Source organism: Balaenoptera physalus (genome assembly GCF_965194825.1).
Source record: "Balaenoptera physalus genome assembly, chromosome: 15".
Lineage (NCBI taxonomy): Eukaryota > Metazoa > Chordata > Mammalia > Artiodactyla > Balaenopteridae > Balaenoptera > Balaenoptera physalus.
In genome coordinates this window covers 43,939,103-43,952,203 of record NC_138894.1, presented here as the reverse complement: position 1 = coordinate 43,952,203, position 13,101 = coordinate 43,939,103, and the positions used below count along the sequence as shown (strand labels likewise).

Here is a 13,101-nt window from a genome sequence, read left to right as displayed (position 1 = left end):
TTAATCCCACGTGATCTGCCAAGTGAGATTGTTTCTAGTGGCTCTGAGGAAGTGGGAGGTTATTTTACAAAATGTTTGGGGGTTCAGAATTTAAATGTAAACCACTGGGTAAAGAAATTCCATTTTACAGGGCACTATTTGAAATAATATTTGAGAATATAGCTTCTAGAGTGCTACTTCTCTAAGAGCCAGCCTCTGAATTGATATAGACCTAACCCCTGAAGACAGGTAGTTACTTTTTGGAGATTTATTGAGGCAGCAAATGTACACATCCTTTGGTACTATATCTCAATATATAATCGCTCATAAATCAAGATGTCATTCTTAGGTTTTACCAAATACTCTTGCTGCAATTAAAACTTACTTCCTCTCCCTTAATCTTTTGTGTAGGTAGGAAATAACTGATCATCCTTCTTAAACCTTGTATAATTAAAGACTCTTCACTACTCTTCAGCTTTATCATTTGTAGGCTAAGCAACCCTATGGGGCTCAAATCTTTTGGTAGCATTTTATTTTGGTGTTAACGCTGATGGATGGATAAATACTGCTTATTCAGTGCTGGAACAATTTCTCTACTGTACACAAAGAATGTGGAGAATCTGATCAAGATCTTCAGTCTCCAAATGCTATTAAAATGTAGACATTTGGATTTTACACACTTCTTTGGGGAAATCAGTTTTATCGCTGAGCGGTTTTTGGGTGTGATCTTTTTGGATTTCACATAAGAAATATAGTACCAAGGGTTATCATTCTCCAGCAGGACAAATGAATCACTGGCCTTTTCTGTGTTACTTCAATAACATTTCCATACGAATACGCAGCCCTAAAAAAAAATTTGTTTACAGAATGAGCCATTTAAAAATTGTCACTTTACCTTGGTTGATTAGTGTTGTCCAAGGCCTCAAACTCTTCTAGAATGACATGGTTTACTGGAGACACCTAAACAGAGCGCTGACAATTCATTTGTCCTGATGCAGGCGGCTTTAGTCATGAATTGTAAAGTCTGAGATACACCCAATAACAGGCGCACTGGGTCGTACAGGTAGGTGGGGTTGGCAACATCAGGTGCGATTTAGCGGGCGCTGCGCTGGCCCTCTTGTAGTCCCCGACTCACTGCAAACGTTCTTTTAACATCCTCTTTCCTTGAGGGCTTCAAAAATCTATTAAAAAGAAAGCACCTCTTGAGGGGTAACTTAAGCCATTTCCCCTTTTATCAGAAAAGTAAACGCCTAACACTGCGGAAATCTCTACAGGAATAGGAACCGGGGTGGTGGTTCTGGTGTGAGAGCCTTCGCTTGGCGTTTTCTTCGATGCCCTAAATTCCTCCGCCTGTTAGTTAAGTCCCACACATCCAACTGCTTACTCTTACTCTTTAACGCCATCTTCACCCTTCCGAGACCAGATGTGTGGCTAGAGTTTGTGTCTACCGAGAAGGGCCTGGGCTCTCTCGGGGTAGTTGCGCGGGGTGCTCCGGCTCTACTCGCCCGATAGATATCTAGCTTCAGTCTCTGGTAAGCGGAAATATTTTTAAGCACTACAAAAATAACCACTCGTGCTTCAGGTTGTCTCCCTTGCTGAAGTATCTGTGGAAGGCTGTGAGTTCTACTGGTGAAACATCCCTGGCCCAGCCGCTGGAGGCGCAGCCCCAACGCGCACGGTATCCGGGCTCGAGCTCGTGCTAGCGCTCGGGCACAGAGCCCACCTCCGCCCGGCTGCCTCTGGCCGCATACGCCCCGCCCCCTGCCACCCCCGCGCGTCTCATTGGCCAGGCCCTGAATCCGCCTCGGCTCCTGACTGGCGGCTGCTCCTGTCTGTCTGCGCAGCGGGGACATTTCCGCTGTGAGGGGGGCTGCTCCAAATGGCGGGGGAGGGGAGGTGTTTGGGAGAAAGTGGGGGCTTTGGGTTGCGGGAGCCCGCAGCCCGGTGGACGAAGGAGGTCAGAAGCTGGGCTGCGACCACTGGTGAGGGGTTCAAGGTGTGCATGTGTGAGGGGAGAGGGGGAGAGAGAAGGTTGCCTCAGAGGTGACATTCTCTCAGCCTGCGAGCCTTCTTCCAGGCGCGCCATAAACGCCCCCAATTTCCCAGCTGCTAAAGGAAGAGGAGGAAGGTGGGTCTCTGTGGCGGTTTGGGGAGGGGCCGGGGCGGGCTTCCCACCACCCCTTGGGCGAGTGTGTTTCCCTCTCTGAGGCGTGTAGAGCCCCTCTGCCTGACCAGCTTTGGCCCCGGAGGCCCAACTTGGGGTTCGGCCAGGAGGAACTAGAATGTGTGAGGGTCGGGGCGGGCCCTCCCGGCCTCCTGTCCCTCGGAGTCGGCTTTCCCCTCACGGGTGGCCTCCCAGTGTCCGCTGCGGGGGAGGGGCGTGTAGCCTTCGGCCCCTCCCGGGAAAAAGCCGCTGCAGGGTTGCAGCCGCTCGCAGCAGGGAGGCGTTGGTCTGGAGGCCCCCGCCCGCGCGCCGAGCGCCTGTTAGTCCCGGGACGTTGATGGGCGGGTAGAAATGGTTGAATCGCCCCCCCTCTGCCTACCTCCCCCGCCTCCCGATTCCTGCAGGGCGGGGACCGCCGTTGGCCCGAGTTTCCCGGGGAACTGTCCGGAGGCCGGACGGCAGAGAGGGGAGGGGGAATCGGGGGTGCGGCCCGCCTGTGCCTGCGGCCGTGCTGCTCCGGAGGGCAGTGAAGTAGCCGCTCTAGATCCGCCTCTTTCATTGATGAAATTAAAGTTCGTGTGATAGTACCTTTTCCGGGAGCCTCCAGCTGGCCCTCATTTGTGTCAAGGGTGCAGTGTAGCCTGGAGTTCCGAGCAGACTCGGTCGCACCAAGTTTCTGTCTTTTGGAAGTGCGGAAGGTTTTCCTGGGTGGTTTTTTTTTCTTTTTTTTTGAGGCAGTTTTAGCCGCTTTGAATAAATACTCCCTTAAGTGGCAAAACATAGGAAGAGGAGAAGGAACTCGTCGGTTGTTAAAGCAGGGGTGGAAGAGAGAGACCTGCCCATAGCGTGACTCCTCTAGGCTTTTGAATATACACATATATATATAGGCCAGGGTATTTTAATAAATCCCTAAAATGTCGAGATTTGTACAAGGTAAGACACGCTTCTTTTTTCTCCCGGGTTGCTTTAGCAGTACCGAATTTGGGTACTGGCAGTCGAGAGGTTGGTGGGTGGTTTGGAAGTGGAAATGTTCATTTGAGGTACTATTTGCGAAACCCTTTTCGTTAAATTGACATTTGAGCTGTCTTGAGCTGCTGGGTTGGCGTTTCAGATACGTATAATTTATACCCCTGTACTCTGCTGCATTTAGTTCTGCCTCCCTGAAATCAGGTTAGTAGCACTCTGGCTCCCTGGGATAGGGGCTGTAAATGATGATAAAACAGGATTTTGGCTGCTGATTAATCCCTGTTCTCTTTTCCGGGTCGAAGTCAAGGTAACTCTGGGTGCGGACGGGAGGGGGAACTGAGAGGGCTGAGGAAAGGCAGGTGGGTTTAGCCAGGACTGTTGGGGAAGCTTTAGCGTTCTCAGCTTCTCCGTCTGTGTGTACGTGGTCTGAGTCTCAGATTCATTTATTGCGAAACCGGGAATAGCTCGTAGAAGCTGGAGGTCATTTCAGTAGGAGAAATGACTTTGCTGCATTGCTGTGTTTATTTTTTTCCCTTCTTTGAAATCTGTAAATATTATTAAGGTTTCTTTCAAATTAGGAAATTGTTCTCTAAATTCTACATGTGTGTTAAAAAAGGTTTAGGGAATGCCTCTCAACTGAGTTAAGCAGTAACATTGTGTGTATGTGTGTGTGTAACGTGTACACATTGAAATTGGTGCTACCTTAGACCTATGTCATCAATTTGTAGCATAAGATTTGCCTTCTGGTATGCAAGTAAACCTTTTCTTGCAGACCCCAGAGTGTGAAAGCTTCAGCCATCTTGCTGAACACACAGCTAGTAAAGTTCACAACCACTTAATGTGGCTCTCAATAAATGTAATGTACTTAAAAAAATTGTGTCAGTAATGGCCATCATTTGGCCCTGCGCATAAAAATGCCCTAGTAGGTTTTACATCACTTTATTAACTCTTCTTTGAGTTTTGTATAATCAAGTAAGAGAATTTGCCTGCATTATTATGAAAACAGATGGGACACTTATGTCTGCCTTTAGCACTAAGCTCAGAAATGTCACTTGTCATTAGACTTTTAAATTCATGCTATGCCTTGTATGTGGTAAGAGATGCTTCTGTTCAGGTTGAATAAATGTCTTAGTCAAGAATAGAAAGTAGAGGTAACTGTCAGAAGTTTGCTGGATTTTGTAACAACAACAATATTTAATTACCAGCAAGCCAGTATTGCAATAATATGCTAGAGAAAAGTGGACAAGTCACTTTAAAAGTTAAGAATATTATTAAACTCCAGGTGTTCCTCGTTGTTATGCTTTAGCGTAGCCTACAGAGGTGGTGCGTGTTGACTAATGTCACATCCTTTGCTGTTTGTTAATGGCTAATTGTTTTCAGGAGATTCTAAATAAAGTGGCAATACCTGTGTATGTTGTTATTCCTTTCCCTTGTCATCCACTTTTTTAAAAAAATCAGCTTTTTATCTTGAGATTTATAGAAAAGTTTGCACATATGTCAAAACTAAAAAATTATCACAAGTACATTACTATTAACTAAACTACAGACCTAGACCACTTTTCCATGATTCAATCCAACATTGCATTTAATTGCCATCCAGTTTGCTCTAAGTGGTAGTTTTCTTTTTAAATTGGCAATTTTGCACAAAAAGATGACACTTCTCCCCTCCAAAAATTTTTTTAACATGATTTTGCTCCTGTTTATCATTGTTTAAATTTGTACTTCAAGTGTAAACTCTCTGTATGTTTAATTAACTTTACTGCATTGATCAGTGATAAACTTTATTGGGTAATGATTCTGCTGTCTCCACAGATCAGTTTTTAAGTGTAAGCGTTGGGATTTTTGTTTTTGAATTTTTTTTGGTAGCAAAGATCAAATTGTTTGATCTTTGCTGTAGCATTTATTGATATTTCCACTCATTGACACTTAGCTTGTGCCACTTCATAAGGAAAAGATTGAACAAATTAGGCTTCTAAACTGTTTTCATATGTTGTCTCATTTAAGCTTCACAAGAGCCCTGAGAGGTAGTAGATTTTAATCGTGACCTTACAGGTGAGAAAATTTAAGTATCTTATCCAAAGTTCACAGCTAGTAAGCACTGAAATTCATATATAAATGTGTCTTAAACCCTTGTCCTTTCCAGTACCTTTTATTGCCTCTTATGTTAAAGAACTTATCAGGAACAATGGCTTCTATGTTAAAGAACTTATCAGGAACAATGGCTTCTTTCTCCAACTAGACTGTCAGTTCCCTGTGGGCAAAGATAATATTATATCCCTGGGGGAAATACAGTGTCTTCAAGTGGTGGATGCTCTGAAAGAATCTGTCATGGATGACAAATGAGAAATGCAGACTTTCCATGTACTTTTTAGTAGTTTAGCCTACATTTTTGGCTGTAGTTTATTAACACATCTGACATAAATGTTGAGAAAGATAAAAGGGATGGACCTAGGTTTGAATCCTCTTACTAACAGGTGATCATAGACAACTTTTCTGAACCTCCGTTTCTACTTATATAAACATTGGGTATTAGTACTTATGCCAACGGGTTTTTGAGAAGCTGAAATGAGATTAATTACGTGAATGCATTTAGATGGCCAGTAAATTTTACTTTCCTTTCTTAAAATGATGGTAGCTTTTTGGATAGCATTGCCACTATAAGTATAACCACATGTCACAAACAGAAACAATGCACCTATGGCAGTTCTTTATTTTCCTATTCCAGGTTTGGTGTTCAGGCCTCCAGCAACTTGGGAGTTGATATATATATTTTTTTAAAGTATGGGGTTGGAGGGGAAAGCTTGAACAGTGATGTGAATACATAATTGGGGACAGTTTTTGTTTCAGTCCAATCAACAACTGAAATTATGAGCTCTTACAGTACGCAATGTACTGTATTGGGATTTCTCCTGTATCCCTTATGGTTGGCACTTGAAATTCAGATCTGGGTATTATACCTGTGTGTTGTGTACACGTGTTTGAATGTCCTGGAACCTGGGGTTGCTATTCTTGGCTTGAACCTCTTCCCTCCAATCTAGGTAAATGTGCTTTATAGCAGCAGTCCCCAAACTTTTTGGCACCAGGGACAGGTTTTGTGGAAAACAGTTTTTCCACGGATGGGGGCGGGGGTATGGTTCAGGTGGTAATGCGGGTGATGGTTAGGGGGTAATGCGAGCAATGGGGAGCAGCAGATGAAGCTTTGCTCCCTAGCCTGCCGCTCACCTCCTGCTGTGCACCCGGTTCCTAACAGGGTTGGGGACCCCTGCTTTACAGGAAAGCTAGGCATGTCCATTCTCAAGCACTTTGACTGTAAGTTATTAGGTAGAAACGTTCAATTAATAAAAATACTTAATGTCAATAGGCAGGAGAATTCCCAGTATGTATTCCTTGGCCAAAAGAAGGTTCAGCGTGCTTTGGGCTTCTCCCAAGTCTGTGTTTCTCAGGCACTTAGAATTCCTTCTCATAGGAGGACTCTTTACTGGATCTCTGGCTTAATTCCCTAGCTGGTGTATTCTGCCCTCAGGTTACCTTCTGTCTGCCTGTGAAATTACATCTCCATTTGCTAGTTTTCTCCATCCCAGGGGTTGTTGCAGGGCCCCCAGTTTTTCTAAATAAATGTGACTACTACTTAAATGAGAAAGGGCCCCTTGTCACAGTTGGAGGTGACACCTCCTCCTGTGACCCTGCTGGGTCATCAGCAGCTGTGACTTTTGCCAGGTATGTTAGTCAGTGCCATTTGGAATTTGGCTTTTCAAAAGTTCTGAGAGCTATGGGGCAATCTCCCTACATGATTTGAAACTTATAAATGGCACTGGACCTACTGTCATCTAGCCAGCTAAGGCAGTGTTATGTACTTATACTGTAATTTAGAAGAACTTTACATTTTTATTTATTTATTTATTTATTAAGAAAATTATTTTTGGCTACATGGCATGCAGGATCTTAGTTCCCCAACCAGGGATCGAACCCACGCCCCCCTGCAGTGGAAGTGTGGAGCCTTAACCACTGGACCGCCAGGAAAGTCCCTGGAGGAACTTTTTAAAAAACTGTTTGTCTACTTAAATTATATAAAAATGTCCCTTAATATTCTTAAATTGAAGTACTTTCTTATATTTCAAGGGAAGCCGTTTGAGTACCTCTGTGTCACTTAAAAAGTACTTCACATTTTCCATTTGTTGGAATTCTCTTTTAGTGACTTTTTTTGGTGATTCTTGTTTGGTCAGTGGAACGTAGCCAGGGAAGATTAGCTGAACTAAGTGTAACGGGAGGGGTCTCAGATGAATACAGGGGTGAGAAGCATTCTGGGGCCTGGTTGTAGAGGTCAGGCCTAGGCCTGGTTCTTCTCAAATCCTAAGACTAAATTCAGCCTGTTGCTGATTATTTAGATGACTAGGATGTTTTCAGCCCAGGAAGGTTGTGGCATGGATTTGAGGCAGGACTGGAGGTGGCAAAGCAATGACTAAGGCACACTTCTCATTTTTTAAAGATGTAGCTTAGGATTCACTATGTTGCTAGAGAGACAGGGATTTAGTTAAATTCAGAGTCACAGTTATAAATGGAAAATTAAAAGAAATTCAAAGAGTTGAGCTGATGAAAACTTTGTTTCCAACATGGATCTTGTAATCTCTTTGGTTAAATTGTCTTTGTTCTTGATAACTAGGTCTGTCTTCTAGTAAAATGGATGATTTTCATTTGTGAAAGCCCACTCAGGGAAAAAAGAAATTAGACATTAGAGAAATAAGAAATATTAATTGGTACACTTCTTGGAAGTGCCATTTTAATATTCTAAGATAAATTGAAAAATTAAAAGGAAATTGATGTTAATTTTGGACAGTAGGTGTTTTCTTGTAATATCAGTTCACATTCACTTCACATTCTCTGTGTATTTATTTTTCTTCATAGAAAATTGTAGTAACTTTATGAATTGTAGTGACTTTAGTTAAAAGAATGGGATACTTAATTTGTGTGAGGAAAATTAGTGGGCCTAATAATGAAAATATTCTGGGTCAAAGAATAATATATTGTAATTTTCCAGTTTCCACCATGTTGAATTTGGTACTTTTTGTGGAAGTGCAGGTATTAGGAGTTCCCAAAAAGTCAGATATATCCATTACTGAAAAGTTAATATAAACAAATATTTAAAAGTTAAACTAACTGGATTATCTGTAAAAATGAATAATTAAGAGTTGACTGTACTAACTTTATGTAATATGATTCATTCTGATATCCAGAATTTATGCCAGTGGAGAAAATCCCAGCAATATTAGAATAAAATTGTGGGGGAGATCCTCTGAAGGTTTGGGATTTAGTGAATGTGGAAATATGATTCACTTACCACCCTTTTGATTGCTTGGCATCTCTTTAGAAGCTTGGTTTTCTAGACTGGTGTCCTTTTTACACAGCCTACAGTTTCTTTTCTAAACTATCATGTTTTGAACTTGGTGTAATAGTGTTTGAATTGTGGACATTTTGGTCTTGAGTAATTTGATGGATTGTCCCAGGCACAGTGACTATTAATTGAAACCATATGTCTTAGGTCTCTAAAATTCTACTACCAGGCATGCATCTTTCTATTAATAACTTACTAAATTCTTTGCAAGTTGGCTTGCTAAGTTATTGAAAGAAAATTAAACTTTATGTGTTTTTTGGTTGGGTTTATGTGTGAGAAAGGGGATAGTACTCCATTTGAAAGCTGTTTTCCAGTTCTCTTAACTGGTAAGCAAGCATCTCCTTCAGTTTGTTGCAAAGTAATTGTCTAGGATTCAAATTCTACCTCTGCCAACAGTCCCATTGTTTACTTTTCTCCATCATCGCCGAATGAAATCCATTGTGCCCCCAAACCATTTTGACAATTAAGAATTGTTTTTGAGAGCCATGGAGAAATTGGCTATGTTGTCTTAGTTAACTTATATAAACAACAAAATGTTTTGTTTTCCAAACCATTGCTAGATATTTGTTAGTTTTTTTATGTAAATCAAGAAAGTTCCCTGTTTCTCTGATTTTTACTTGTATCTTTAAAAAAACCCCACTATTCGTTACATTCATGTACATGAAATAGTCAAGTTATGCTTAGTCTACTTTTTAATTGTTAGTATTTTTTTATAATTTGATATCTATTCTAGGGGACACTCCCTTTAACAGTAGTTCCACTTGCTCTTTGGCTGCAAAGGTAATTGAAGTTTGTGTTTTTCTCTGGTTGCTGCCCTGGCAAAGACTGATGTGATTTTTCATTTATGTTATAACCCTGCCTAAAATTTTAAAGCTTCCAAAGAGTGTAGGAAAACCAAATAACACAGTTCTGCACTGTTGCGGATTCATTAACGCCGATGGTAAAATGCTTAGGCCTGGTAATAAAATATTTATAGAGTACATAAAAGCTTTCTTCGATTTTTCATTGCCCAGGAAATAAACAATATAGAAGGAAAAGTTGAAACGCACAAGAGAATGCTTATTCTGATATGTAGTTTTCACTTCACGCAGTAACTTCACTTGATAGACGTATTAGGGTTTTTGCAGTTTTCATTCAGATTTGGTGGCATACAGCCTGGAGGTGGTAAACCACATAATGCATTGTAACAGAGAAAGGGAGAACTTCCTCCAGGAAGGAGAGGCAGGGCGCCATGCAGCAGGGTTGGGATTCTTGCGTGGCTGCCACTGTGACCTTAGGCAAGTCAGCATCTCTAGGCTCTGTTTCATCTCCAAGATAAGGGAATTAGACTCACTGACCATAAAGCCTTTCCAAGGTTAAAAATTTTATCTAAATGCACATGTATCAAATTACACAGCAGGCCTGTCAAATCATTTTTTGGTCCTTGATGGTGATTTTATGTTGTATCCCTTTTCTCTCCTCTCAACAAATGGGAAATGGGTGTGATAGGCCCCTTACCATCCATTAAACTTGTTGCAGAGTGATATTATTTAACTAGTTAGCACATCTCTCCTGAATGTTCTGTTTTCCAGAAGTGATATTTTCTGTTTTTTGGGTTTTTGTTGTTGTTGTTTTTGTTTTAAGAGCTACTCTGTTGTATGAGAGCAAGGTTAATCTTAATTATTAATGAGAAGTCTGGTTTATGTATAAATTCTAACAGTTAAAAAATTTTTTTAAGCAAGCAATGCATGATTAGCAAAAATCTTGATTATCAAGTAGCTCTGCATGTTCGGTGCTGGAACAGTTCTCAAAAGCCTGGTACCTTTTAATTTTTGTTAATCAAAAATCATTTATTAAGCGTTCATATGGCTGTGACCCATGCAAGTGTTAGGATGTACATGGCTGAGTCATTTAAAAATCTATGTAAATGTAAACAGTCATACTATAGTTTATAAGCTAAAATAATATTAACTTTAATACTGAAAGATCATATAAAATTGTATAAGACCAACTAATCAATTTTTCTTTATGATTGAATGACACGGACTTTATTTTTCTGTGTTTTTCCTAAATGAAGCTAAATTTGAATATATAAATTGCCCAATTTTGTTTAATCACTAAAGTTAGTGAAAACATTATGGTGACATTTATACACAGTAATAAAGATTGAAAGGAAATTTAGAGGTCATTTTGTCTAAACTGCCTACAAGTTTGGAATTTCTTTGGCCACATCCCTGATACTTGACTGTTAAATCAGCCTCTGCTTGCCTTAGGTACTTCAGGTACTCAATACACAGCCCATACTTTTCTTAGCCCTGCTTCTCCATGACTGGAAATCATAGCTCTTGAACACTTTCTCTTTGGCCTTACCGGGTACTACCTCCACTGGACAGGACTCTACCTTCTTTATACCCAGCACATTGCAGTATCATAATAGGCTCTTACTCATTAATTTAATAAACATTACTTGAGTATCTACTATGTTTCAAGTTCTGTTTTATGAATACATTGGGTATACAGTGGTGAACAAAATAGATACAATATATTCTTGGATATTGTTGGGTAAGATATACATTGAATAAATTTTAGAAAGTATGATGTCATAAAGGGGAGGTTCAAGGATCTACCATATGAGCATGTAATGGGCAACCGTGCTTAGTTTAGAAAGATTTCTAGGAAGAGATTACATTTAAATTGAACACACAAATAATATATTACTGGCTGTTCAAACCACTAATATGAGAAGTTAAGTCTTGATCTCCAGTATACATTATCAGGTGCCTGTACTGTGCCAGGTGTTGAGGTAGGTGTAGGAAAAAAAGTTGAATAACACTATATGGCTTGTGCCCTTAAGGTGATACAGACCGACATCTCAGCAAAGAATTAAAGTTTTGGGGGTATTTGATATGTGTCTGATACAGCGCAGATTAAAACCTCCACGTAGCCGAGTTGTGGTAGAAAGGAAGGCCTCTTTGAACGTTCAGAAGCCACCACCTAGAACACTAGGAATGCCACCTCCAATAGCAGATGCTATTCAACTCACAGAGTTTGAGCTCTTGGGGGCTGAGGAATCAGGGAGTTTCCCGGGTGTTGGGATGATTCTCATGACTTTGGAATTCACAACTGGGCCTTTAATTTCTATTTTTCTCTCCTCATTTCTGCCTACCCTTCTCTAAAATTTTTGAATTACACTTGAGATATGTGTTTTGGAACAGTCTTATAATAGGATGGTTTTAATTTCATAGAGCAGAAAAATACCAACTCAGTTGGCTTAAAAAATGAGGGACTTATATCACATGAATCTTGAAGTATGATGTTCCAGGGTTGGTTGATTCCATGCAAAGACTGCATCAGTCTTTTCTTCCTTCTCTTAAGTATATTTGTCTCGTTCTTGGGTCAGCTTTCTTCAAAGTCACTAAATTGCAGAAGAAACTGAAGGTGAGGGGTGGACACATACTCATTGTGGCCAGGGATGGAAAAGGTACTATGTTTTCTCAGGTGTCTCTTTTTTCAGTGAGGGACGCCTTTATCCTACGTCCTTTGCAAACTATATCTTTGTTGCTTACTGGCCAGAATCATTTTATGGTTCGCATTTAAACCAATCCCTGGGAAGGCTTTAGACCAGTCTGGGCCTGGTGCCATTTCTGAAGGCCTTGGGGCAGAGAATAGATGACCAGAATAGCAATGGGGTAGGAAGATGATTGATGTGCATGGCTAATACAAACATGTTCAAATAAATGGAGTAGAGTCTATATCAGAGCTACTCAAGGCAATACTGGCTGCATTCATTTATTTGAAATGCATATTCTCCTCACTCCAAACCCAGAGGCAGAATCTCTGGGAGGTTGCCCAGGAATCCGTGTTTTAACAAGCCCTCCAGGTGATCTGTATGCATATTAAAGTTTTAGAAGTACTATTGAGACAGGAACTTGGAGCCTTTAGGCACTCTGCTTAAGCACTTTCTTTAGCTTTGGCTACTCAGAAAAGTACTTCAGCTTGGCTTTTAAGGTATGCCTGGCTAAGAAATTTGTATTTCTTTCCCATCAAATGAAAATCCCATCAAATGGAGAAGTGACATGATTAGAGTTGCAGTTTAAGGGAATGAATTCATTCTGCCTGGTACCACCAGATTAGAGTGACAGATGGGTAGACTAGTTAGAAAGCTGTTGTCATCATGACCAGGAGAGTGAAATTAAAGTAGCAGTAGTGGGAATGGAAAGCAATGAATGGAATGGTGGCAATTCAGTTAGGAAGTTTGGTATTGGATTGGATGTAATGTAAGAGGAAAGGAGGGAAGAGCCAACTGTGACTGAGATTTCTAGGTCACCTCGGAGTGACTAGGAGAATGTTAATGCCATGGGGTGCTGGGGCGGGAGGGGTGGAGGCAGGGAGATGAATTTAGTTTAGATGATGAGTTTTGTTTTGGACATGTTGAGCTTGAGGTACCCAGCTGGGTATCCAGGTGCAAAAGGTCTAGAAGGCAGTAGGGAATGTGAGCCTGGAGCTCAGGAAAAAAAGATCAGGATGAGAGGCATGTATTTGGGAGGTATCAGTAAGGAGATCGATAAGGGAATAATTGAGGGGGAAAATGGTCTGAGGACAGAATCTTAGGAAACCCAGGGAG

At 41.1% G+C, this 13,101-nt stretch overlaps 1 protein-coding gene across 6 annotated transcripts in view; it reads left to right on the top strand.

Annotated features, from left to right (window-relative positions):
* Positions 1-1,843: 1,843 nt before the first annotated feature.
* UGP2 (UDP-glucose pyrophosphorylase 2) overlaps positions 1,844-13,101 on the top strand; it is a 52,449-nt gene continuing 41,191 nt past the window's right edge. The window contains exon 1 of one of the 6 annotated variants that reach the window (XM_082426635.1): positions 1,844-1,961. In XM_082426635.1, the coding sequence (XP_082282761.1) occupies positions 1,859-1,961 (103 nt within the window). In that variant the 5' untranslated portion in view covers positions 1,844-1,858. Of the gene's footprint in view, positions 2,108-2,442; positions 3,077-13,101 lie in introns of those variants that run through there. The other 5 variants (XM_082426634.1, XM_082426639.1, XM_082426638.1 and 2 more) reach the window with 5 other exon arrangements.